The sequence below is a fragment of the Sciurus vulgaris genome, assembly GCF_902686455.1.
Source record: "Sciurus vulgaris genome assembly, chromosome: 12".
Classification (NCBI taxonomy): domain Eukaryota; kingdom Metazoa; phylum Chordata; class Mammalia; order Rodentia; family Sciuridae; genus Sciurus; species Sciurus vulgaris.
This window is the reverse complement of record NC_136473.1, coordinates 49,635,522-49,662,844: the sequence shown is the minus strand read 5'-3', so window position 1 is coordinate 49,662,844 and position 27,323 is coordinate 49,635,522. Positions and strand designations below refer to the sequence as shown.

General features: G+C 36.8%; 1 protein-coding gene and 1 pseudogene across 7 annotated transcripts in view; both read right to left on the bottom strand.

The window, feature by feature from the left end:
- FMN2 (formin 2) overlaps positions 1–27,323 on the bottom strand; it is a 361,252-nt gene that overhangs the window by 161,253 nt on the left and 172,676 nt on the right. For all 6 annotated transcript variants that reach the window (XR_013758044.1, XR_013758045.1, XM_079106095.1 and 3 more), the window contains 2 exons: positions 21,560–21,647; positions 1,710–1,771 (listed from right to left, as the gene is read on the bottom strand). Coding sequence is in view for 4 of the 6 variants with exons in the window: in XM_079106095.1 (XP_078962221.1) it covers positions 1,710–1,771; positions 21,560–21,647 (150 nt within the window). In the remaining 2 variants the exon portion in view is untranslated. The remainder of the gene's footprint in view (positions 1–1,709; positions 1,772–21,559; positions 21,648–27,323) is intronic.
- On the bottom strand, positions 24,646–25,247 carry LOC306641741 (small nuclear ribonucleoprotein Sm D3-like; annotated as a pseudogene). The gene has a single exon. The product of its transcript is annotated as a small nuclear ribonucleoprotein Sm D3-like (transcript).

The window sequence follows — 27,323 nt, the reverse complement described above, 5'->3', positions numbered from 1 at the left end:
GGAAATATTTTCTCTCAAAGATCCCAATTTCACAAGGAAGACCCTATATACCTATGTTTTAAAAGGATCAAATTCAGGAATGAACAAGGTTGAATACACAGTCCTTAAGGCAGTGGTCAGAGAAGGCTGCCTATATCCTGTCCATCACGTATATCTCCCAGAGCCAGGAACTCTTTTGACTTCAAATAGAAAAGTCGAGAATGCAAACGAGCATAAAGGCTTAAATATTAATAAGATTATAGGCAAGAGCAGAAAAAAAAAAAACTGAAAAATGACCTCGTAGATAATTCAAGACAAAATAGGACTACACTGAGACATTTTCCTAAATGTAATAAAAAACACTAAAATGAACATCACTTTCTTATTTGATACAGCAATATAGTTAAGGGCATATCTCTGCAAAAACCACTTAATAAATGAGTGTATAGACTGTACTTCCAAAATGCCACTGACTATATCATGCTCTAATACCCTATCTCCTTTGCCACTTTCTTAAGGAAAAGTGCTACACACAAGAAAAGCTGAAATGTCCTGCCAGTTAGTGAAGTAAATTGTGAGTACCTACTAGCTGTGTGACCTTGTACAAACCATTTAACCTGTGTATTTTTCCTAATGTGTAAAATAGGGATAATAAGAGCACCTGCCTATAGGTGATTAGAGAGATGCAAATCAAAACCACAATGAGATCGTCTTCACACCTCTGAGGATGGTGAAGATGTGGGAAAACGGCAACACTTGTTCACTATTGGTGGGAATATAAACTGGTAGAGTCATTAGGAAAACAATGTTGAGGTTCTTCAACAAATTCAAAACAGAACTTACATTTTGTCCATCAATTTCACTTCCATGTATGGACCTAAAGGAAATGAACTAGTACATAGAAGAAATATCTGCACCCCTATATTCATTGCAGCATTATTCATGTTAGCCAAGCAACAAGAACAAGCTAAGTGCCCACTGAGAAATGGATGATAAGGAAATTATTGTACATGTATGCAATGAAATACTATTAAGCTATAAAAGAGAAAGAAACCTCGCCATTTGCAACAACACAGAACCTGGAGAATATTATGCTAAGTGAAATAAGCCAGACATGAAAGACACTCTATAAACTTAAACAGATAGAAGCAGCAGTGTAACAGTAGTCATGTCGGGGTGGGAAATCAGCAAAGGGTGATACTGGCTAAAAGGTATAAACTTTCAGTTATAAAGTGAATAAGTTCTAAGAACCTAATGTATAGCCTGGGCAATAAAAGATGTGCTAATGTGACTGGTAACCATTACATACTGTATACATATGTATTAAATCAGCATGCTCTACATCCTGAATATATTCAAACTTAATTTGTCAATTAAGTATTTTTAAATTTTAAAATGGTGTGTATGTAAAGGGCACAGAATAACAATTGACTTAAATTAGCTCCCATAAACATGGACTATTATTTCAGAAGAGGAAACAAATGACCTCATAAATAACATTTTGAATCACAATCTTTTTTTTTTTGAATCACAATCTTCAAAACCATAAGATCATACATTTTTGCAACATGCTCCTAGAAAATATTGTAACAAACCACCACTTTCATAAATTCACTGCTCCCAGAACAAATTTCCTTAAAGCACATTAGAACAACCAGCCCACATGTGTACATAGGCATGTATTGTTTATGCATTATATACTCACACATAAAATTTCTTCTATTACTCACATTCTCATAGAGAGCTTGAAGAGTCTCCAGGTCAACCACAGAGTTGTCCAAGTTCACAACAGCTATGGGGGCAAAAAAAAGAGAAAGAAAATAAATTATCATAAGCCAGCTGAAAGAAGATGTTTGGCCATTTTAGGCAATGAAGCTCATGACTCATCAGTCAGAGGGGTGCTAACTTCAATGCTTCCATTTGCCCCATTCCAAAGGCTGTGTTTTAAGAATTTCAATGGCCCAGGTGTCAAATGTTAAAGCTTTCAGTTTCATTTAGTATTTCACTCAAATACTAAATCCCAAGAATATGGCCAGTCAAAGGTCAGAGAGAAGCTGTAAGTCTGTGTTTCACTGCCCAACTGAATTAATTTGAAAAATCCCTGCTTACTACCAGAAATGGGCAAATCATTCCTAAAACTATGGCCTAGTTTTATACCAATAAATGTTTATACCTCTCCATTTATTTAAACCCTTACACAATGGTTAAATTTAATCACTAAACTGGCAGACATAGTAAAGATAGATGCATTTCCTGTTATAATTCCCTGAATTGTTCTAATCAAAGGACAATGATATTGATACTGAGATTAGTGCAGATTCAATATTAAAAATCCATCCTTCTTTATAATACAAACTAACCATGATTCCATCAAAACAGAAGAAAGATCAGTGAAGTAGAGGAAGGAAACTGAAGGGATAGGATAAGGGAAGATCAGTGGAATGAATGTGACCTAACTTTCCTACGTACATATGTGAATATACCATGGTAAATTAAAAAAAGAAAAGCTATAAGTAAACAGCAAAAAGATCAGTAGAGTAAAAGGAAAGAAACAGGGAGGGAGGAGGAGAAGGAAAGAGAAAATACTGGAACTGGATTAGAGCAAATTATATTCCTTGCTTTTATAATTATGTCAAAATGAATCTCAATGTTATGTATAACTAAAAAGGACTAATAAAAATAAAAATTTTTAAAAAGCACTGAACAAAATACAAACTACCCATGATTATACAAGGAAGAAACAGAACAGATAATCAGAAAACAAGAATATGCTCTTTAAATACATTTCTTGACCTGAAAGTATTGTGCTGTATTTTGGAGGTAGATGTGCCCTATTACTTGGTTTAAGCATAGATTAAGCAAAATCATTGTGCATTTCCCACATACATATTAGCTAGAAAGAAGGTACATTTGCCCAGTTGGATTTGTGCCAAGTGGCCAGTGAAGTTCTTGTAGGATTAAAGATTTCCAAGAGAAAAATTATAATGTGGATAATCACAAATTGGATATATTTATTTTGATAACTGAGGCATTTTACCATGTTTCTTCTCTCAAAGCTTAAAGTACACATGAGACATTTCCCAGTTGACTCTGGCAAAATTCCAAGAAAGAATTAAGAAAGAAAAGTGGGAAATGGAAGCATAGAATGGATGAGAAATCTAACCAAGGTAATTTAGCATTTCTGGGAACAGGGCCCAGATTCACCAACAATTATACCAAGTAGAATATGATACTTCCACCCTAATAATAATCCACTTTCTCAATATAAAAAATAGGTCTCCAATATAAATATAAGAATTTATGATTCTTACCAGGATACTGCTCTCTTCCTCCTGTTAATAATGTTCCTTACTTCTCAGTCTCCTTTGCTATCTCCTTCTCTCCCCAACTTCTTATTTTTGTAGTATCCTTGGGCTCCATCCCCACACCTCTTCTCAACTCACTCTATAACCCTTAGTGGTCTCACCTAGTCTCACATGGGGCTTGAAATTGTCCCACTCTTTGATCTCTAGCTTCTAACCTCTTCCTCAACTATTGACTTGCAAAACCAACAGTCTTCTTAGAATCCCCATGGGATGTCTAACATTTACACCCACTCTGCCCACCTCTTCCCTGGCTCCCATTATGGAGACTCCAATTGTCAAGATGAGCCATCCTTAACTCCTTTCCTTCTCTCATATTCTACACCTAACACCTAATGAATCCTGTTGGCTCTATGTTCCAAACATGTCTAGAATATGACTTCACCCCAACATGCCACCACTACCACCCTGTTTTTGCCAGTATGATTGCAACACCCTCCTTATTGAACTAAAGGGTTCTCCAAACATAAAAACATGGTACTAGAAGTAGAAAAACTCATTAGAAGGTTCAGAAAATAAATTTGAGAGAATTTTCCAAAAATAGATCAAGAAAGAAAACATTAAGAAAATTAGAACAATTTAGGAAGGTCAACATCCAAATAATAGGAGCCTTAGTAAACAAAACAAGACAAACAAACAAACAAACAAAAAAATTTGACCAGCTCTTAAGAATAGATGCCAATGAGTTAAGAAAGAAAAACTAGGGCTGGGGTTGTGGTTCAGTAGTAGAGCACTTGCCTAGCATGTGTGAGGCACTGGGTTTGATTCTCAGCACTGTATATAAATAAATGAATAAAATAAAGGTCTATCAACAGCTAAAAGATATTTAAAAATAAAAAAAAAACTACAGTTGCATACTCCCTCTGACCTATTTCTGCCAGACATACAGCACCTGATTTACACTCTAGACCAGCCAGAAGCCCTGTCTTTGATGATCTCTCTGTATCCCCTCACTCCCAAAAATAAGGCTCTTAAAAACTTTCAGGGTCTCTGAAGTTAGAAGACATTTTTCTGCCTATCTTCTAATCTTTATCTAATAATAGAAAACATTCTCCCTTTTTAACCAGCTAAGTTTGTGTTTATCTCTGGGTTTTACAAAACGAAACAATATGAGTTGAGGAAAACTCACATAGACAGACAAAGAAGTGCAAAAGCAATTGACAGAAACTGAAGACAGCTAAATTCTGATGGAATTAATGACAAATTAGAGATGAATTCCAATATCTTTGAGTTTATTAGGAAATATAATGATGGTCACTGGGGGTTCAGATGAGCAGAAAAGTCACTGACTGATTCATGTTTGCTTATAACTCAATTCTCCTGCCTCCCTTTCCCAGTTTAGACTGACTGAGGTTATTTTAGTGAGTGATATGAGCATCTAGTTAGAGTATAGTGATGAAGATATTTTAAATATGAATAATTCTTGACTTAACCCACTTGGCAATATCTGAAAAAGTGTTAAATGTACTTGAATCAGTTAAAAATTATTTTCATCTGTAAGTAAAAGAATATGAAACTGATTTAAATAAAGCTAAGTCAACCTTAATTCAGGGGCTAAAAAAGAAGTTAGGATCAAGATTTGGGGGTGGTTTTTCAATGTCTTCCCTCATGTAGAAAACGTTGCTATAGCTCCATCCACCTCTTTCAGATTCTAGTTAAAATGAAGAAAGAAAAGACAAACTGACAAAAAATGAGCAATAATTATTAGTTATAAATTCTCTGAAGACTTCTACTTATGTGTCATAAACCAGAATAGTTCCTCATGGACACCTGGAATGAAGGGAGAGCTGAAATGTAAGATTGTTAACTCAGGCAATCTGCTATCTCTAACAAAATAGCAATTTCAAGTTCCAGCCCAAGTAATTTCCCTAACTACTATCACTCATTACATATGTACCTCTCAATTCTACCCTTTAACATAAATAAAAGTCATCTGATACACTTAAGATATTCTTTTTTCTTTGTATAGATGTGTTCTGTCACTCCAAGGAGATTTTAAAGAGCCTGACAGCAATGATCTTGTGTTAGATGTTAGATCACCCTAGAGTGCCTTACATACTTTAGACAACTAAAGAAATTTAAAACATGAAAAACACAAGTCATTACTGAGCCTTTCCACAAAAGCCAAAATAACCTTAAGGAAGAGACAGTAGGAACCAAACGTTTGCCTTATTGATTCCATAAACCCACAAAGGCAGGAACATCTGAGAAAGCAAAAGCCAAATATCGGCATGAGCAAAAATACCTGCTGCACACAGTGCTATTCACATAAACATCTAACAAGGAAAAGAGGAACTGCAAAGTACAGAGCAAACAAGTATTATTAGAGGAAGAAGCCTCATTTGCCTTAGGAAAGAAAATAGTGGTTTGGTAAAAACTAGAATTATTATCTTTAAATTTTCATCTGAAATTCAATAAAGTCCAGAAACCTCTGGTAAGGGCATGGCACTGTGTAACTTGATGACAAAGGAGCCAAGAATCTCATCCAGCATTCCTTTGTAAGGGAACACTGATGTGTTGAACCCTACCTGAAAATCTGCACACCTGGGTAGTTCTCTAAAAAAACTGTCAAACTGTATTACATAACAAAAACTACACAAAGATGTAATCAAGCAATTTTTAAACTTCTGTTTGGTTTTGCTTTCTTAGTTAAGCAAACACATTCAGCAACTTATGAAAACTAGCATTTCTTAGCGGAAGACACTTGCTACCTTATTCATGTGAACATTTTTACATGGGATAATAAGATAAATGGAAACATTATATTTGGATTTTTTTTTTTTTGGTACTAGGGCTTGAACCCAGGGGCACTTAATCACTGAGCCACATCCCAAGCTTTTTTCTATTTAATTTTGAGACAGGTTCTCACTAATTTGCTTAGGACCTTGCTAAGTTGCTGAGGCTGGCTTTGAACTCGAGATCCTCTTGCCTCTTAGTTGCTGGGATTACAGGAATGCAACACAAGGCCCTGCTTATATTTGCATTTTTTATGCATCTTTCCAGTAAGCACACTTGAGCATCTGGAAGCATGGGGTCTTTAAGCACACACAAACAGACATGCCTTTACTGTGAGAATCTTACTAAAAGGTATGTTGCTAGGCATTCTTAACCTACATGTGAAACACACAAACACTTGAATAATATTTCAAGTAATTTTGGATTATCTAAATACCATCTAAATTAAATGGCAAACATACAAATACCATTCTTCTTTATTATAAATTATTATAGTGGCATTCCATTGTGTGTGTGGTGTGTGTGTGTGTGTGTGTATGTCTTATTTTTTCAATTTTGGGGATTGAACCTAGGACCTCACATGCTAGGCAAGTGCTGGAGCTAAATACCCAGTTCTATTCCTTCTATCTCTAAAACTTCTAAATTCTGTTAGTGCCCTTCCATTTTAAGTCCCCAATCTCTTAACGTGTTTATTGAGAAGTTCCAATTTATCAAAATAACACAAAAGTTGTGGTTTTCTCCAAAATTACTTAAGACTTAAACTTGAGCTTTGGAATTCAGACCATTCTGAATTAAAAACATGGATTTCTGACTAACCCACTGTTCACCAATTAAAGAGACTTAGTAGGTCTTCTGAGCTTTAGTTTATTCATAAGGGAAACAGGTATACCCATGATAATGTTACTGTCTCCCTCTAATGGTAATTATGGTGGTGGAGGGGGATGAGAGAAGAATGGAGGAACTTTAGATTACGTACAGGGAAATGAGAAGGAGGGGGGGTATGAAAAATGGTGGAATGAGACAGACATCCTTACCCTATGTACATGTATGATTACACAAATGATATGAATCTACATTGTGCACAACCATAGAAATGAAATGATGTACCCCATTTGTGTACAATGAATCAAAATGCAGTCTATAAAAAAATTTTTAAAAAGATTAAAAGTAATTCCTCTATCATGTATAATATGGTGTTTGCCCTAGGAGGCACTCAAAAATGAAAAGTTCTCTCATATATTTGGTCTTAAAAAAACAAAATATATATTACAGAATAAGAATGTACATTTCATATTATTGTTTGAACCTTAAAAATTAAAGAATGGCAGCACATTGAAATCACACATCTATATCATATTGGGCTAATTTTCAGCTGTGGTACAAGTTTAACCTAAGTATGTGAAGCTCCACTTAAAGAGCAATGGGAAAATGGGTTATTTCAAGTCAGCTGGAGATCTAGGAATTGCTCCACTATAAGAAATGCACAAATGTGCATAATTCCTTCAAAAGAGGACAGTGATAAAATGACATGTGTCCATTCCTTATTACATATAAATAAAAATTGTGCTAATTCAACAGTATAATGGTTTTTGTTTGGTTTTGTTTTGTTTTTAGTGCAGGGGATTAAACCCAAGACCGTGCACATACTAGGCAAGGGCTCTTCCTCTAAGCTGTATCACCAGCCCTGAATAGTATAAAGTTAAAAGGGAAGAATTTCACTATGGTAAAACAAAAATTCACTTAAGAAACCTGCTTTTAAATATCAGCAACTGATGAATAATCACAAAATATTTATATTCATCTGCAAAGAAAACAGTATCTCTGAAAACATCATGCATTCATTCATTGAACAAATATCCACAGAGTGAATCAGAACCAGATATCCTTCTCAACCGTGGAGATACATTGGTAATCTGACAGGCATAGTTCTTTCCCTTGTAGAGTTTACACTTCTTAGCAAACAATAAAATATTGTATGTCCTTACAAGGAAGAAAACTGCATTGTTATAATAGTCTATAATTTAGAAGGTCACATACATTTATACCATATTATCTTTTTCAGAAAATTTAACACGGTAGGGTTTTGTTGTAAGGTACAAACAATGAAAAGCCAGAATTCTGCAAGTTTTGAACTTAGGTTACATAAAGGAAGACTTTCCGGTTGGAAAAAAATAAAATAAAATAAATCTGATACACAGTCCAACACTGGTGCATCTCAAGCATACTTGCTTATACAAGGTTAACGACATAAGTTACTGATTAAGTCAGCAGGCTTTGTACACCTATGGGCCTAGTTTATAAGAGCTGTACAAGTTAAATTGTTAGAGAACAAATGCATTTTGTTTGAGTCAGTATGTCGCCTTCTTGTCTAGGCAGGGGGAAAAAGTGGATACCAAGACTGTAATCCTTTTGGAATAAAATCTTTAAATGCAAACATGATTGCCATTGTAGACTGTTTAATCTAGAGATATTGTATTTCATTTCTGTTTCTGGAGAGGTTTGTTGATTTGACCATACTGGGTACAACTCAGTGCTTATCTCAACTGTTTAGATAAGATTTACTTGACTTTGGCAGGTGACAAAATCTAGGGTGTGGAATAAAGGAGGTAGAAAAAAGTCTGGCATAGTCCCAGATAGTGTTTATTTTAAGCATAGTGTATAGATGAGCAAAGAGTTTCAAACAACTCACTGTACTTCATGTAAAACATTCACTGTCTGTTGAATGTTTTCTGTAAACCAGCACTGCAAAATGTCCTTTATTGGGCATAACGAACTTCACCTTCTTGCTTAGGTAAACATTTACACTCTTGTAAAAGAGAGCTTAGTAAGTTCCCTGGAAATAGGACCCTAACTCTGGGATCCCTTTTGCCACTGTTTTCTAACACATGCTCCAAAAGAGAAACAGCATTAAATTTCATGTTGAATGTATGCATATATGGTGCTCTATAAGTACAGGATCTATCAGAAATCTAAAATTTCTCATGCCAAAATGGCTTTCATATTAATAATAATCATATTTTTTCAATCTAATTCTATACAATTGTGTCTCACTTTGAAAGAAACCCCCAAAAGAATGATTATAATCATAGTTTTAAGGAAAAAATATTTTTTAATGTAAATCACCCAAATATTTACTAAAAGAATAAGGTTCCTTACATGGAGGTAAGGGAAGAAACTAAATAGTTTGGTCACTGAATTTTAAAAAAAAAATCAACACTCGAGTGCTACATATAGCAACTACAGACTCTAACCAGTAGGCTGGTTTTCTAATTAAGAACCATGAAGGGGAAAAATAATCATGCACCATTTTCCAGCTTCAGTCACTGATACAATCACTAAAACTGAATCCTCAGGAAGTATAGCAGAAGTTCAGAACAGACTGGGATCCAGACTGCCTCAGTTTACATCACAGCCCACTGGTTGCTGATTGAGGTTCTTTTGCTACTCTGACTAGTTTTTCATCCCCAAGTCAGGGTTAATAACATTACCTACCTACCTCATAGAGTGGTTGTAGACATGAACAGTAATGACTGCAGGTGTTAGTTATTAGTATCAGCAACTGCATTTTGCTAAATTTGAAAAAAACAGCATTAATAGAGCTTAGCGGATAATCTGTTTTAACATCCCACTCAATTCATAACTTCTCTTTACAACTTATTCATAAGAACTGCATACTCTCACTAACAATGATAAAGAAGCCTTTCTAAATTCCACCATTTTCTCAAATGAGACTGTGATTATTCTTGAGTGGCTTGAACACACGGGAAAAAAAATTATTCCTTCACAATCAAACACAAAAATGACAAAGTTTATTCAGGGACCTGGTAATTGTGGGGTTGTTTTGCATTTTAACTCTTTCTGGACAATTTATTTTCTTAAATAAGTAATCTTATTAAAACTCATTTAGATTTAAAATGTACTCATAGATATTTGACTGAAAAGTGCAACTAAGAAAATAAATATCCTGTTACGTTTATGTTTGACCATAAAGGAAGATGCAAGGCAGCCATCAACTTAAAATGTCATTCCTTCAGTTCTAACAAGGGATAACATGCCATTAAGTAACCTTGTTGTTTTATGATTTTTATCTGATGTCTCAGCACACTGAACTTAGGGGAATATCTGTGGTTTTACTTCTAGAACCTAACTTATAAGGATAGGGGTGTGTAGTGCAATAAGGCAAAGATAGAAAGTGCCAATCAATTCTTTTTTTTCCTCTTGCATTCTTGGATCCTCCCTTCATCTAATGAATGAAGGAAGCCAGAAAACATCTTGAGAGTGGGATGCTGGAGAAGTGTTTATCAAAGCATATAACTTTTAAGAAGCCAGTTTTAAAATTCAAAGTCATGGAAAGGGCTTCTCTTCCCCCTAAAACAACAGTCCAAATCCCACCCACTCCAGGATCATGCAAGAGGATTATTTTTGCAAAAGCTACACCTTAACACACAGCGCTTCCAGGGTAAAAACTGATGTGCTTAATTTTGAGCTCACACTAAGGGCTCTGCACTCAGATTTGAGCTCTACCTCTACGTGTGCTCCACGTGGTCACACGTGCAATTCCTTCAACAATCACCCAGTGATTGTGAGGAACAAATGCAGCATTATAATGCTCTAAGCTGCAGTGGACTCTGTCTCCAGGTTTTCAGAGTTCCTTCCAGTGGAGGGTCTATGGTCAGTGAAAATAAACATACAAACAAATACATGAAACATAATTCATATGGTAAGTGCAATGAAGGGGAGAGAATAACCACATTCACAGCTTCAAAACAGTCCCAAGTATTATGCTCCTTCTTCCCATGAAAGTATAATCAAAAAGTGCAACTGTGAAACAACATCATAAAAATATAGTCTACATTCAACCTAAGGATTTTTGCTGAGCCCTTAATGAAAGGCTTATAATAATTCATTTTTCCCTGATTTAATAATCTATTTGTGACATAATGATGTATGAGGTCTTTCTTTTTATTAAAAAAAAAAAAACTCTAGGTAATGAACTTTTCATTTAAATTAAAGCATATTCTGATATTAAATTTCTGAAAGTAGGTTTTAATGAAAACATACTATCTCACGTGTACTTTTCTCCACTACAAGGCTACAATTGATGAAAAAGTTACATGGGCTCACTGCAGCCCACTTTCTTCTCAAATTTCTAATTCTAAGTGACTTTACATTTCAATGAAAACCATTCACCCAATCTTCCAACAGCATTTACTACATTTTTAATGTCTCGATAAATATAATAAACAGGTCTTAAAATTCTATATCCCATGTGAGGAAAACACTTAAAATAAAGGTTAAAACTGGGGGTAGGGGGGGATTGCCATGAAGTAATTTCTAAGTGAGCCTTGTAAACTTCAGTTTCATAAAGAAACCAGACACTGGAAAATCTACTGGGAAAAAACAACATTGCCCACACTGAACCCAATTTTTGAGAATATTACAAAAATAAATAAATGATTATGGATAAACTTTCTATGGTAATTAATAGGCAAATAAAAAAGCTTGCGTCTCCAAGAATGAAACCAGAAACTCTTAGGCAAAGACCTGGAGTTTGTAATCTACTATTTGTCTGGTAAAAAATTCACATGAAAAACGTTTTTCCGTGGCAGCCCTGCTAGATGTGTAGGTTTCCAAGTACATGTGAAAAGTCACCATAAAATAATCTTTCAACTTTCCTAGGATTTAGAAAGGCTATTTTAACATTTTTAAAAAAGAATACTCCATACTTATAGCTAGAAACTCGTTTAACTATCAAGAAATATAAAATGTCGAAGGAGGGAACAGAAGCCTCTGCTTAGATTGTACTCATGTCCCATACCACGATTCATTTCCCAGCAAAGCCAAACTCCATTACACTGCTCCCTTCCTGTGCCACCCAGAGCCAGGAGCTATGCATGTGGAGTACAGATGACTCACACAGCACAGAGACAATGTTTAAGGAACCACACAAATATAGGAGTCCTCAGCTTTTCAAGTTTCCAAAACAATTTGCTCTCCATAGATAAAATGCAGTCCAAAGATACAGCCATGCTCAACTTCTAAGAGTTGCTAATATAAATAATTCTCATATTTATCTTCATTCAGAAAACAGAGAAGGGTGCAGTCAAGTACTAAACTTGGTATTTCAGTAACACTGACTGAAAACCTAAACTGCAGAACTCAGATATGTTCCCCTTGAACAGAAACTCCCATTTTTCCCTTCTTATCTTACTCCCAAACTCCATTGGAAAGGTCAGCTTTTGCATTCTACTCCTCCTCCTTTCTCATGGCAGATGATCTTATATGACCTATTCAGAGTAATCAAGGAAGAATAAAATCTCTTAGTTCTCTCTCTCATTGGATGACCAGGATATAAGTTTGAAATGCAACAAAAGACTGGAGTCAGCTCATTTTCTAAGAAATGTAGAAAGGAGAAGACAACTAACTTTTATTGAGGGCTTAACATAGGGGTGTAGTATGTTTTACTTGTAAGAACTCATTTAACATCTCTTCATATTAAAGAGGAAACTAAAGAATAGAAACATGAACTTGTTCAGGTTTGCCCAGCTAGACAGTCAGTGGCCCAGCTGGACCAAATCTGTCTCAGTCCATTTGGGTTGCCATAGCTAAATACCATAGGCTGGGTGCTTACACAACATGGCAGTAGAAGAGAGAAATAAAGAGCTCTGGTCTTCGATACTTCTTAAAAGGGCATTAATCTCATCATGGGGCCCTACTTCATGAACTCATGTAAGCCTAATTACCTCCAAAGACCACCTTATTGGGAGTTGGGCTTCAATGTATGAATTGGCACAAACGTTCAGTGTGTAACAACATCCAAGCAGCTTGGCCCCTGAACCTGTTCTCTTAAGTATTGCGACACCAAACTTGAAAAGTGAGAGAAAACCCAGAGAAGAAGTGGTGCTAGAGTGACCCAGGAAAAAAGAACATAGTGAGAGAGTAAGAAAGGACTGAAAGCCAGCATCCAGAATATTTCCTATATTCTTTCAGAGCAATTGATAACCTACCTAGAGATGAGACAGTACAATTCATATTCATGCATCATGCTCACTTCACAAGTACTCACAATTTGCTTCATTCATTGATAAGCTTAGTCCAGACTGTCTTTTTTTTAAAATTTGGATTCATTGTACACAAATGGGGTACAATTTTCATTTCTCTAGGTGTACACGGAGTCACACCATTTGTGTAACCATACATGTACATAGATAGGGTAATGATGTTTGTCTTATTCTATTATTTTTCCTTCACTCCACCCCTCCCCACCACTCATTTTCCTCTATACAATCCATCCTTCCTCCACTCTTGCCTCCCCCCCCCATTATGTACTATTATCGACTTATCAGAGAAATCATTCAGTCTTTGTTTTTTTGGGGAATTGCTTATTTCACTTAGCATGATATTCTCCAACTCCATCCATTTACCTGCAAATGCCATAACTGTATTTTTCTTTATGGCTGAATAATATTCCATTGTGTATAGATACCACAGTTTCTTTATCCATTCATCTACTGAAAGGCATCTAGGTTGGTTCCACAATCTACCTATTGTGAACTGAGCTGCTATAAACAGTGATGTGGCTGTGTCACTGTAGCATGCTGATTTTAAGTCCTTTGGGAGGGGGATAGGAGGGTCAAATTGTGGTTCCATTCCAAGTTTTCTGAGGAATCTCCATACTGCTTTGCAGAGTGGCTGCACCAATTTGCAACCCCACCAGCAATTGTATGAGTGCACCTTATCCCCCACATCCATGCCAACACCTATTGTTGCTTGTATTCTTGATAACAGACATTCTAATTAGGGTGAAATGAAATCTTAGGGTAGTTTTGATTTGTATTTCTCTTATTACTAGGGATTTTGAATGCTTTTTCATGTATCTGTTGATTGCTTATAGATCTTCTGTGAAGTTTCTGCTCATTTCCTTAGCCCATTTATTGATTGGGTTATTTTTATTCTTGGTGTAAAGTTTTTGAGTTCTTTATAGATTCTGGAGATTAGTGCTCTATCTGAAGTGCATGTGGTAAAGATTTTCTCCCACTCTGTGGGCTCTCTCTTCCCATTGTTGACTGTTTCCTTTGCTGAGAAAATGCTTTTTAGTTTGAATCTATCCCAATTACTGATTCCTGCTTTTATTTTTTGTGCTTTGGGAGTCATGTTGAGGAAGTGTTGTCCTAAGCCAAAGTGATGGAGATTCAGGCCTATATTTTCTTCTATTTGGTGAAGGGTCTTGGGCCTAATTCCTAGATCCTTGATCCATTTTGAGTTGAGTGCTGGGAAAATTGGAAATCCATATGCAGGAGACTGTTTTTCTGTATTTCAGTTATCTTTGCTTGGTTGAATCAATTACAAGAAACTCCGTTTAGAATTTTCTTGAAAGTGTTTTTCTGCATTTAATTCACAGATGAAAAAACAATTCATAACTTTATTTCTCTATAGAACAGTCTATAAATAAACTGGGGGATTTATCTAAGATAATTCAAAGCAATTAATGAAATTTGCCAAATTTATATTTTCCAATGTTAATAACTGAAATGTAAAATTATAGTGACTAAACTATTATATCCTTTGCCAGTTTTGTTTGTGCACTCTCTCATTCTATTGGGTAACACATATTCTTGTTCTACAAGCTAACACACTGCCCAGAGCAGAGAGCACTGAAGTAGGAGTCAAAGGAGCTGGATACTCATTTTGGCCCGATGAGGGTAAATCCCTCAGGCAGGCTTAATATATAAGGCTCACTCTTCCACTGTAAAATGGGAGATTAACTCTCCTCCTCCTATGGGTCATTTTACACAACTACCAGCAACAGTATTAGAGGGAAGGGTAAGAGAAAGAAAAGTAAAATTCAAACCAACAGTAAGTTAACGTCATCTCTTTACATACTAAAAAAAAAAAAAAAAAAAAAAAAGATATGATTATGAATGTTCTCTCTCTAGATATATGTGTGTATGTGTGTGTGTGTGTGTGTGTGTGTGTGTACACACAAAGTTATGGTTTGGATGTGAGGTCTCCCCCGAAAGCTCATGTGTGAGACAATGCAAAAGGTTTAGAGGAGAAATGATTGGTTATGATAGCCTTAACCCAATCAGTGCACTAATCCCCCTGATGGAATTTGCAGAGTAGAAACTGAAGGTGGGTAGGGTGTGGCTGGAGGGGGTGGACACTGTGGGGGGGGGTGCCATTGGGGTATATATTTTGTATCTGGCAAGTGGAGTCTCTCTCTGCTTTCTGATCATTATGTGAACTGCTTCCCTCTGCCACACTCTTAAACCATGAGGTTCTGCCTCACCTTGAGCCCCGAGAAATGCAACTGGCTGTGTGTGGACTGAGACCTCTGAAATGTGAGACCTCTGAAATTGTGAGCCCCTAAATAAACTTTTCCTCCTCTACAATTGTTCTTGCCAGGTCTTTAGTCACAGCAGTAAAAAAAAAGCTAAAACATATGTATGCATGCATACACATGTGTATGTATGTGTGTACCTGCTATATTAGATAATTCCTTCCTAGACAGTTACCAGGATAAAGCTATACCATTTTGAGTACCTTTGAAGGAGGTCAAGATCAACAAAGTAATAGCAACATGATGCAGGGTCCAAAGAGGAACTTCAATTAATAGACTGAGATTTCACTAGATTTCTGATATAAATCCATGAGAATATTTAGTGGTCTTATAAGGTATGCTTCTTAATAAATATGTTTGTGTATATACAAATATATATATTCACACACACACAAAATATATATACACATAAAAAAATAAAAAGTATTTGAAAGAGCAATCATCAGTCTTAGAGAAAAAAGAAAAAAAATAACCATGATTGTATTGACTGTATAATTGACAATTTTGATGGAATGCTTGGTAGTTTACATCATTATCATTTAATTTCAGGACACATGATTTATTTAAATCATGTTTAAACAAGATAGAAATTTCAAAAAGGATACAACTGAGCATCCATTGCCTACATGTCCACAATTTCAGTTAGCTTCAAACAAGGCAGACATGAATGAAATGCAGGAAGGATCTAGGGCCATCAGTACCCTGAGCTTGCCATTCCTGTAGAATAGTGAAACTTATTTTTGTGTGCTATTGTTGCATAAATATTAGGTATTACTTGTTATAATATCTATAATGTACTATAAAAATATTTGCAGAATTAATGCAAATGTATGAGCCCGCTAAAGTTCCAACTCTAAGGATAGTCGCTGTCTTAATATATACTTGTGTGTGCGTGTGTGTGTGTGTGTGTGTGTGTGTATAAACAAAATAATGCTTGTACCTTATGGATGGTTGCCTAGTACTAGGTAAAAAGACCACACTCCAGAGGTAGCTCATGCATGCTGTCCAGTTATTCCTATCTAAATCAATAATAGAGGCTTTTAAAATTATACAATGACTACGATTGACGTTCATTAGTGAAACTTGTCATTCAAGGTGTTCAGATTAGCTAAAATCTCTTAAAGATGTTCCATCTCCACTCCCTTCCCTTAGAGAGTATGAGTGTCTAGTGGACACTATGACTTGTACTTTGTTAATTATTTATTTATTTGTTTGTTTGTTTATTTATTTATTTATTTTGGTACTAGGGGTGTTTAACCACTGAGCCACATCCCCTAACACCTTTTGCTTTTTATTTTGATGCAGGGTCTCACTAAGTTGCTTAGAGCCTCACTGTGTTGCTGAGGCTGGCTTAGAACTTGCAATGCTCCTGCTTCAGCCTCCTGAGTTGCTGAGATTATAGTTGTGTTCTACTACTATATGGATCTTTATGGAGATTGTCAGGCTTTTAAGTTCTAAGCACTATTGGATCCAGACATTGGATTTCTTGATGCCAGGTGCAGGTTATAAGGGTAACAGATCCCTACCTCCATGATGTGTTAGCATCTGACTAGAGCAAATATTTTATATAAAATCTTGTTGAGAGTACTTACAAGGACAGAGAACTAGGCAACTTCAAGTTTACAAAGTAGGTTTTTCAGAAACTTTTTCTTCTTGCTGGCCAAAAAATATGATTCATAAATATTGGAATTACAGGGAGAATTAGATCTGAAACTTGCTTCAGATCTAATAGCAGGGTGACAGTAATACTGATGTACCAGCAAAATTTCATTATACTCGTTATCCAGGAAATGTTATTAAAGGCAGCTTTCCCTCTCTCAAAAGTATCCCATTTTGAATGATAAACTATATGAATACTCTACTTAATAGTGACATTGAGGCAGGGGTTAACTTCATGAAGTTTGAAATTTTTCTGCAGCTACTCTTATCTACCAAAATGAACCTAAGACCTGTGAAATATGGACTGAGTGTTGTACAAAAAAATTCAATCTATTTTCACAAAACTAAACTACCATTATGGAGCTGTAGGATAGCTTCAAAAAACCAATTTATGGAAATTACAGGCTATATTGTTTGAATCGATCCTCCCACAAGGTACAATTTAAAATGCTAGATAAGATTTATTTGTAACATAATATAAAATATATTTGTAATAAATAAATATTGGTAAAGTATCATAAAGGCACCAAAGAAGTGACAAGATAGTAAGGAATTGTAGGCTACATGAAAGGGATGAATGAACCTGGAGAAGTGAGCCAGCTCACAAACTGCTTTTTCTGTTGACACCTATCCAAACATACCTGAACTTTCTGTTGATAGCTTCATGGAACCAGGGACCAAATAGCAAAGCTCAAAACCCACCCAAAGTTCAGATTCTAGACCTTAACCATGATAAACTGGTACTCAAAGTCTGAAGATTCAGGGAAACCAACCCATGCAGGGGTGTGCATTTAACACCTGAAATGACCCTCAAACTTGATTTAAAGTAAGCTTAAACCTAAAGGGTCCACAGGTCCTACCATCCAAAAAAGGGAAATTCCTTGTGGAACATACCTTCATCCTAGACTTTTAATTTATTCTACACAATCAAAATGAAATTTTTCAGAGGTGGCATGCTACACTTTCACCCACCCTAACAAATAGTTAAATCTACAGATCAGTTTAGAAGTTGCAGTATAGGTTCACTGTGCATTCCAGCAGCTTAGGCCTTCACTCTTAACTTTTAAACACACATCACACACACACACACACACACACACACACACACACACACACACACACACACACTCGCATACAGCTCCCTTGTTGATATTTACTGCACTGATAGGTAGACCTGGTTAAAAGTCCAATTCCTTCTTTCCTGTTCTGCCTTTTGACCTTATGTGATGCTGAGAATTGTGCAACTGCTGTTGTGAGAATAACCTGCGTTCAATTGAGTATGATGTGGTGCATGTATGTTTAGACCTTTGACACTTAGACTCCAAAATTACCCACTCCTCACTCTTACAGGACACTTTAAAATAGAAACATTACAAAGGAAATTCAACTTTAGGTTTCTCTAGCATTTTGACAGGGAAGGAGAGAAGGGGGAAAAATAGTGCCAGCAAATAAATAAAGTAGAGCAGCCGCAAATAATTAATTGTGTGTGTGTAAAAGTTACAGTGAAAGTCCAAGCTGCTGGAATGTAGCAGTGAATTTATCTGGCAACTTCTAGAATGACCTGTGGGTTATGACAATTTTTAGATGGGAAGGGTAAAATGTCACCTCTGGAAAAATCCACTCTGATGGTTTAGAAAAATTTATTAGAATAATATTATGTGGTATGTAGACATACTAATGCTGGTTGTAGGAAAAGCACAACACTGAAGAATCAGCACATCTAATGGGAAAGAACAGCCCCACTGATGTGGAGCACCTGGTGAAAGTTCACTCTATTCCATTAAAGAGCCACATGACCTTGAGAAAGCAACGGGACCACTGGCAGATCTTAGTTTGCTCTTTTATAAAATAACACTGGAAGACTGGATAAATTCTGTGGCTGCTTCTACATCCCAAATCAGTGATGTTTAAGCTTCTGTGGATTTCTCAGTAGAGGCATATCTCGAGAGAAGCAAAGCTTATTCCAGAGACCACCAGTGATTCCCACATGGAAATCATGGCCCCAGACAGTACACCGAGGCAGAAGAAGACTTGATCCACCAAAAGGCACTGCCTACTCGTTTCTTCAGACTCTCAAGTTGCCGAGGTGGCAGAAAATGGGTTTGCAGGGTTTCGATGGGACTCAAGCAATCACTTTACATCCTAATAGGAAAAAGTTTATGCATGATTCTCTGAGACCCTTCAACTACTGTCGTTCATGCCATGTTATTGTTAGCGTTGCATGTTAAGCCAGCAAATTTTCAATGAACTCTTGCTGGCTGTACCACAGACACAGATGTCAGGCGGACTCCTTTGTTCATAAGGTTCTCATTATTAACTCAACCCGAGCTGAATATTTGACTGAAGGAAAGGACCATATCATTATTTTCAGATTTCATTCTATGACTTAACTGGACTACATCTGCCAGCTTTAGAAACACCAAGTACTTCTTGGCGCCAGCCTTGGCGTTCTCCTCTATGACTATTACCCCAAATGGTTCAGCTTGAGGAAGTCTCCTTACCATCAAAACAATTTAATAGAAACTTAAATTGTGATTAAGAGTTACTCATCAATTGACAGGGCATACCACACTTGTGCTATTTATGAATTATCCCACACAATATTTTAGGCCTAACAAATAGAATCCACATTCATAGTGGGTAAGCCAGAAAGCTAGTTAAATGTTTTCATGATTTATAAAGTCTGTGTTATACTTAAAACCATATTTCTTTAATAGGTAAACTGGCATTCCACTGGATAATTCAATCTGCTTAATCTATTCTAGGCTCTGGAGCAGCTTACGAGACATTCAGAACATAAATTTAATTCCTCTATATACCTTTGGGCAATACCTCTCAGCATAAATGTGATAGTAGAATTTCTGTCAATTGTTCAAGTTTTAAATATTAACACTAAAAGCCAGGCACACTGGTACATGCCTATAATCTCAGCTACTTGGGATACTATATTCTATTTTCCAACATGTAGAAAATATTTTACAAGCCATTAAAAATATAAATTAAGCCAGACATGATAACACATTCCTGTAATCCCAGATGCTCAGGAGGCTGAGGCAGAAAGATTGCAAGTTCAAGGCCAGTCCAAGCAATTTAGTGAGATCCTGTCTCAAATAAAAAACAAAAAAAAGTGCTGGGGTATAGCTCAGTAGTAGAGCACTTGCCTAGCATGTGTGAGGCCCTGAATTCAATCTCTAGTATTACCAAAAATAATTTATATACATACATAAACATATACATATGTATATATGTGTGTTTGCATGTATATGTATGCATATAGGTGTATATATGTGTGTATACACATGTATATACATATATGTATATGTGCAAATACACATATATGTATGTATTATATAAAAATAATTCAATCCTTCTAAAGTAGAAAAGTTTACACTATGGCTGTCCCAAATTACTGGAAGAAGAGGGGCCAGTTGTCCACTCTAAAAACTTGTACATAAGGACATCACTTTAGTGTTTCAGCATCTTACAGTATCTTCAAACTGGAGGACTAAGGGAACATACCCCATCTCCCCTCCAACACTTTAAAGACATTTGAGACAAATGGTCATTTGGCCTCATGAAAACTTCTGCTCTTAATTTATCAGTAAACATGAATATCTAGTTTAATATTAGACATAATCATAATATAACTATAAGAACATTCTTGGAAAAACAATTAAAACATGCTTCCCTGTTACTCTCACATTGGTTAAAGTTGGTCTGGTAGATCCTTTAAGGTTTACTTCCTCTTCTTTATATTAGCTCATCAAAAACATGTCTAAGATTCAAGTAACTTTTCTGTCTTATAGATTATCTTCTCCAAGTATTTTTCAAAATGTTTTTTTAGTTGTCAATAGACCTGTATTTTATCCACGTATATGCTGTGGTGAGAATCAAACCCAGTGCCTCACACATGCTAGGCAAATGCTTTACCACTAAGCCACAACCTCAGCCCCTTCTCCAAGTATTTCTAATGGCTAGAGACACCCCAGTATCTGGCTCACACTTGTATTTATCAATAACTCTTTGAGCATGGCATCCAGAAATAAACACTTCAGATATGGTTCAACTACTTACAGAGAATAGTGGAACTATACTTCTATGATGTAAAAATATTTATTAATAACAGACTAAACATATCTGCAATGGACTGAACATTTGTGTTCACCATAATTTATATGTTGAAATCCTAACCCCCAATATGAGGTAGGGATTTGAGGAGGTGATTAAATTTTGAGACTAGAGTCCTCATGAATGGAATTCATGATCTTATACAAGAGACCAATAAGAGCTCTCTCAGACTCTTTCTGCCACATGAGAATATAAGGAGAAAATGGCAATCTGCACCCAGAAGAGTGTCCTCATAGAACCCAACCATGATGCCACCTTGATCTTGAACTTTCAAAGAAACAGCGTATCCTTCCAACCAATCCATCATATCCAAATTTTAATATTCAATAATTGTATTTTTATTTTTTGCACTTACCATGTTGTATGTCTTTCATATCTAGATGAAGACTAGACATTAAGATCCCAACAGCTTGCGATCTTTTGTTGCTTAATAACTTGACAACCTGCTCAAGAAAGAAAGAAAAAAGGAACATTAATTTGAATTCCAATATGCTTAATATTTTTTAAAATCCTAAAGGAAGAACAAATTAAGAGAAAACACCTTATGTCATTCCTTAAGGTACTTAAAACTGATTTTTGTTCTTTTTGTTTTAATGTTTGAAGGGAGCTTTGGGGGTTTATATAATAGATTTTAAAAATCATGTTTTTTACCAGTCTTGTAAGAGCCTGACCTGTCAACAAATAAATTTTCTAATAGTCTAGGAAATTAGTTTGGTCTCTGTGAAATAACAATTCCACATTTGATCATTTCTACCCTGATATTTTTAAAGTATTCCTTTTTTACTATGATGCTGTGAAAAACTGGTCAATACGCAAAGGGCAAAATAAAAGCACATGCACGGAGAATCTGTGAGATCAGATCAGTTGTACCATAAAACAGAAAATGTGCTTTTATTTGGGTCATTTACAAGGCTATTTTACTGGCAGTTCCTCTTGTTCTGCATTTGACCCACATTTTATGGATAACTTTCCAACTAATTAATAGACTAATACAAGCATCAGACTGAAAGGACTACATCAGCTCAATCTCAAGTCAGCTGTCCAGAGAGAGTTGGAAGACTCAGTACACACAGCCCCACCCCTGCCACCCCAGGAAGGTTTCCGAAAACAGAGGTGGGCAGGCTGCTACAGAACAGACACATTTAAACCGTGTTCTCTAGAAAATAACACACCACCAATAAATCCTGCTTATGAAACTCTTATTCCAGGTCCTGATCCTTGAGGGGAAGCAATTTCTATTTACTCTCTGTGTTTTGTTATAAATCTGCTTAGAAAAACGTTGGAGGAAAAGGAAAGAAAAGTGGTTATGGTTAAATTACCACAGGTGACAGATGCCCTAACAGCTATCGCCTTTGTTGACCTTGTCTTCCTTTTTGGTTTTAGTTCAATCAATCAGGAAACTAATAAAATAATTATACACAAAGTCACAGAGTAAAACATTTTTAAGCCATATTTTCATTCTTTTTTAAAATTTTTTCATTTGTTCTAATTAGTTGTACATGACAGTAGAAGACATTTATACATTTTGATAAATCATACAAAAATGGAGTGCAATTTCTCATTTTTCTGGTTATATACATTGTAGGATCTCATTGGTCATGCAGTCATATATGTACATCAGGTAATAATGTCTGTTTCACTCTATCTTCGCTGACCCCATACCTCTTCCCCTCCCTTCACTCCCCTCTATCTAATATAAAGCAACTCTATTCTTCCCTAGCCTCCACCCCACATATCAGAGAAGTCTTTGGTTTTCTAGATTTGGGTTATTTCACTTAGCATGATATTCTCCAGCTCTATCCATTTACCAGCAAATGCCATAATTTCATTCTTTAAAGCTGAGTAATATTTTATCATATATGTGTGTGTGTGTGTGTGTGTGTGTGTGTGTGTGTGTGTGTATACATACATATTTACACACACCACATTTTCTTTATCCAGTCATCTGTTGAAGGGCACCTAGATTGGTTCCATAGTTTAGCTATTGTTGGTTGAGCTGCTATAAACATTGATGTGGCTACATCACCATAGTATGCTGATTTTAAGTCCTTTGGGTATAAATCAAGGAGTGGAATAATTGGGTCAAATCGTGGTTCCATGCCAAGGCTTCTGAGAAATCTCCATTCTGCTCTCTAGAGTGGTTGCACCAATTTGCTGTCCCGCCAGCAATGTGTGAGTGTACCTTTTTACCTATAACCTCGCCAACATTTACTGTTGTTTATATTCTTGATAATTGCCATTCTGATTGGTGTGAGATGAAATCTTAGAGTAGTTTGATTTGCATTTCTCTAGTTGCTAGAGATATTGAACATTTTTTCATATATTTGTTGATTGCTTATATATCTTTTTCTGTATTCTCTTTATGATAATTTTTCCTGTATGGACATATATGCCTGTATCTTTTAATTCAGCAGTTTCCTACTTTTCCAAACAATATCTCCATTTAAATTGCCGTATAAATGTCCATTTGACATGCCTAAGACCAACGTCTTATCAGTCCACCCCAAAACCTCTAGCCAACTTCTCCTTCTTTACTCCATAGGATGAAATAAGGATACCACTTATCATTCATCTACCTGCCAAAGTGAGAAACAAAAAATCAGTGTACAGTTCTACTGAGATAGGAATTTAGGAAGAGAGAGATAATGAGTCTCAACAAAGAGTGCTCATGAACCACTAAAATGGAGAAAACACCCATGAACCATTGAAATTCAAAAAGCATCCATGAACAGTTGCATCTCCTGAGAGACATACCCTTGGCTCACACCCATGACCTTGTCTACAAAAGTAACATGAGGGTCATGCATGAACACAAGGAAAACTGGTGCAAGATTACATAACTCAGCTCTGGCTCTACCACTAGTCCATGCCTTAGCAACCACTGTTCATAAATATTAACACCCCACACCAAGAGTTTGCTGTCTCTCCCTCTGGAGACAGCCCACATTCTCCTTTGAATGAGTATACTCCTTGCCTTACCCTCAAAGGCATCATTCCTGAAATTGCCCCCATTCCACCTTGAATACGTATTTACTTTCCTAAATTAACCCCTGGCTTGCCTTTGACTGTTATGTGCTTCAGTCACATATACCAAGAATTCTGCTGGTCCTGAGTCAAGTTCTCGCTTCTCTCAGGGAACTCATCTGACTTGGAGATAGCTCTTCTTCTGTGATAGCACCTCTCCTTCAAAAGCATACTTTGCATTGATTAATGCAAAAGATAGCTGACTAGTCTCTCAAAAATCTAGCTTAGGGTTTCTCAAACTGTGTTCTTTAGACCAAAAGGCATCACCACCACCTGGGAAGTTATTAAAAACCAAGTTTTGGGGCTCTATCACAAACCTGCTCATTAGAAAATCTAGGAGTAGAAAGCATCAATCTTCATTTTAAAGCCTTCCAAGTGGTTCAAAAACTAATGTAGTCTCATCCTTTCTTTTTTTTTTCTCAAAAAACAAAACCACCAAATTTATTAGTTTGACATTTCCTCTGATTTAAAGAGAAAGATGTCAATAAACAAGTCCCCCCAAAAAAACCCAACCAAACAAAAAAACCCCAAAACAAAACCAAGGACATACATACAGGCACCTACCCCCATGTATTCAGATAATCTAAAAGGAAAAAGGGGAAAGTTCTGTTCAACAGAGAAAATTATCTTCGTTTTTGGAAGATGTTTCCACGTCCCGTTCCACGTCCTCTTCCTCTTGCAGCCACTTGGGCCTTCAGAATAGCAGCTTTTCCTCGGCCAGCCCCTGAATCTTGGTTTTTATTTTTCATGCTCTTTAACATTGGTGCATTTTTCAGCATGTCAGGCAAAATCAGAAAGCGGATCTTGCTGCCACGGATGTATACTTGTTCCAGTTGTGCTACTCTGCCATCTCTGTATGTGACTGTGATGTTGGACATCTGGCAGTTCATATTGTCCTCCGCTTCAATGAGCTTCCCTCAATATACCTCACCCGTGTTCGTCTCACATGTCACAATGTGGCCCTCGGCCTCCTGCAGGACTTTAATCGGCACACCAGTAGACATCTTGGCTGGAAGAGAGTTCGATGGCGGACTACTACGCCTTCTCTACACTGTGGCCGTCTCATCCTTTCTTGCCCATTCTCCAAACTTATGTCCAAGGACCCTCTCTGAAAATGTTGGTACTTACATGCTGCTTTTTGACTTTTAACCTTTATTTTTTAAACTTGAGTGGCTTATGTTTAGGGGTTAGTGTTTAAAAGGGTCATATGGAAGGGTTCACAATTCAGACGTGAAACTTGTGTTTTCTATTATAATTCAAATGCCCTTCATTACCTACTGTATTTTACATTCCAGTGCCCAAGATTATAGGTAGGAAACTGGGGATGTAGCTAAGATGTGTTAGAGCATTTGCCTAGTATACTTGAGGTCCTTGGTTTGCTCGCCAGTATTGCAAAACAAAACTAAAAAGAAAGATAGGTATAAAAATTATCGGAGATCCAAGATGCTGGACTAGAGGGAGGCTGCGTTCCTTGTCACGCATAACTCCGGTTTCAAGCAGAGGATATCTGTTTCTTGCTGAGGCAGGTATTGCTGCTAATGGATCCCCTGCTGTTTACCCCATTTGTCTGCTGTGAACACCTGCAGTCTGCCAGTATATTGATGCCTTTTTTGAGTGCAGATTGCTCACTGTCAGGCACCTATCATCCCTCATTTGCCTGCCTCTTGAATGTCCATCGCCTGCCTTTCACCTATCCATCACCCAACCCACAAGGTTCACCTCCCAATCTTCCAACAACAGTCAGCAAACCGATTGCCGACCGCAAGTGGAGCACCAGCTGCCTGCTGTTGCCTGGAAGTTCACTGTGACAGTACCTGCAGGTTTGATTACACGTGGCTGCCGCCATTTTGAGACAACAGCCAGGCCCTGTAGGACCCCTGGCCAGACTGACAGAGCCCCGTCTCCAGGATCCCTCAGCCATACCGATCACTCCCTGCCTCTGGGACCCTCACATCAACTGACTGCTCCCTGCTGTCAGGACCCCCAGACCAACTGACTGCGCCCTATCACAGGGACCCCAGACTGACTGCACCTGGCCTCCAGGATCCCACAACCACACCAAACATACCCAACCTCCAGGACCCCTGCCTGACCAACCGCACCCCGCCTCCAGGACCTCCAGCTGACCACGTCTACACCCTGAGCTGCAGCTCCCCATTCGCCAACACATTTGGAAGCCAGAGTGGCCACCTGGGATAATCCTGGAAGCCAGAGCTCCAATCTTTAGGTGGGGCAAAACCCATCCTGAGACGCCTGCTGGAGATCTGAAGCTCATTGTCAGGTACCTCTCATGCATCAGGCTACTGAAGATTGGGAGGTTTCATTACTATATGACTGTTAGACTGTAGATTGTCTTTTTTCTCCTTATTGAAAAAATTAAAGTTTTTATTTCTTTACTTTTCTTACTCTCTTTTCCTTTTGTTTACCTGTTCCCTCAGAGTCTCTTTCTCCCTTTTTGGCATGCTAACATCCAATTTCTTTTGATTACACTCTCACCCTTTCTATTTTCTAGAACGTCTGTATATTCTTTTCTTATCCCACTAACAGCCACATTCTACATCCCTCTGCATCCTCTTTGTCCTCCATTAGAAACTGCAGACGTTATTGCAAATGTTTGTTTTACTGAAGATAATATTTGAACTCATTCTGTTTATTATGACAATTTTGTTATTGTCCTCATAGGGGCTATTTGGTCTAGGATTGCATAGTATCTGAATTGGGCACTGCTAATATTGATCTCCCCTTAAAGAAAAGGTTTTGGAAACCTATAGGGCCACTATAAGCCTATAGGGGAAAATCTGCAATACCCCAGATCTGCACTGCTAGAGGGGAAGATACATGAAAAACATGAAAAACAAGGGAAGAAAATGATCCAAACAAATCTAGATTCTATATTAATAGAATCCAATGACAGTATGTTAGAAGAAATGTCAGTAAAGGACTTCAGATTATACATGATTAAGATGATTCACGAAGCAAAGGATGAGATAAGAGAGCAAATGCAGGCAATGAATGATAATACCAATAAGCTGAAAGAGCAACTGCAGAAAGCAAAAGATCATTTCAACAAAGAGATAGAGATTCTCAAAAAAAAA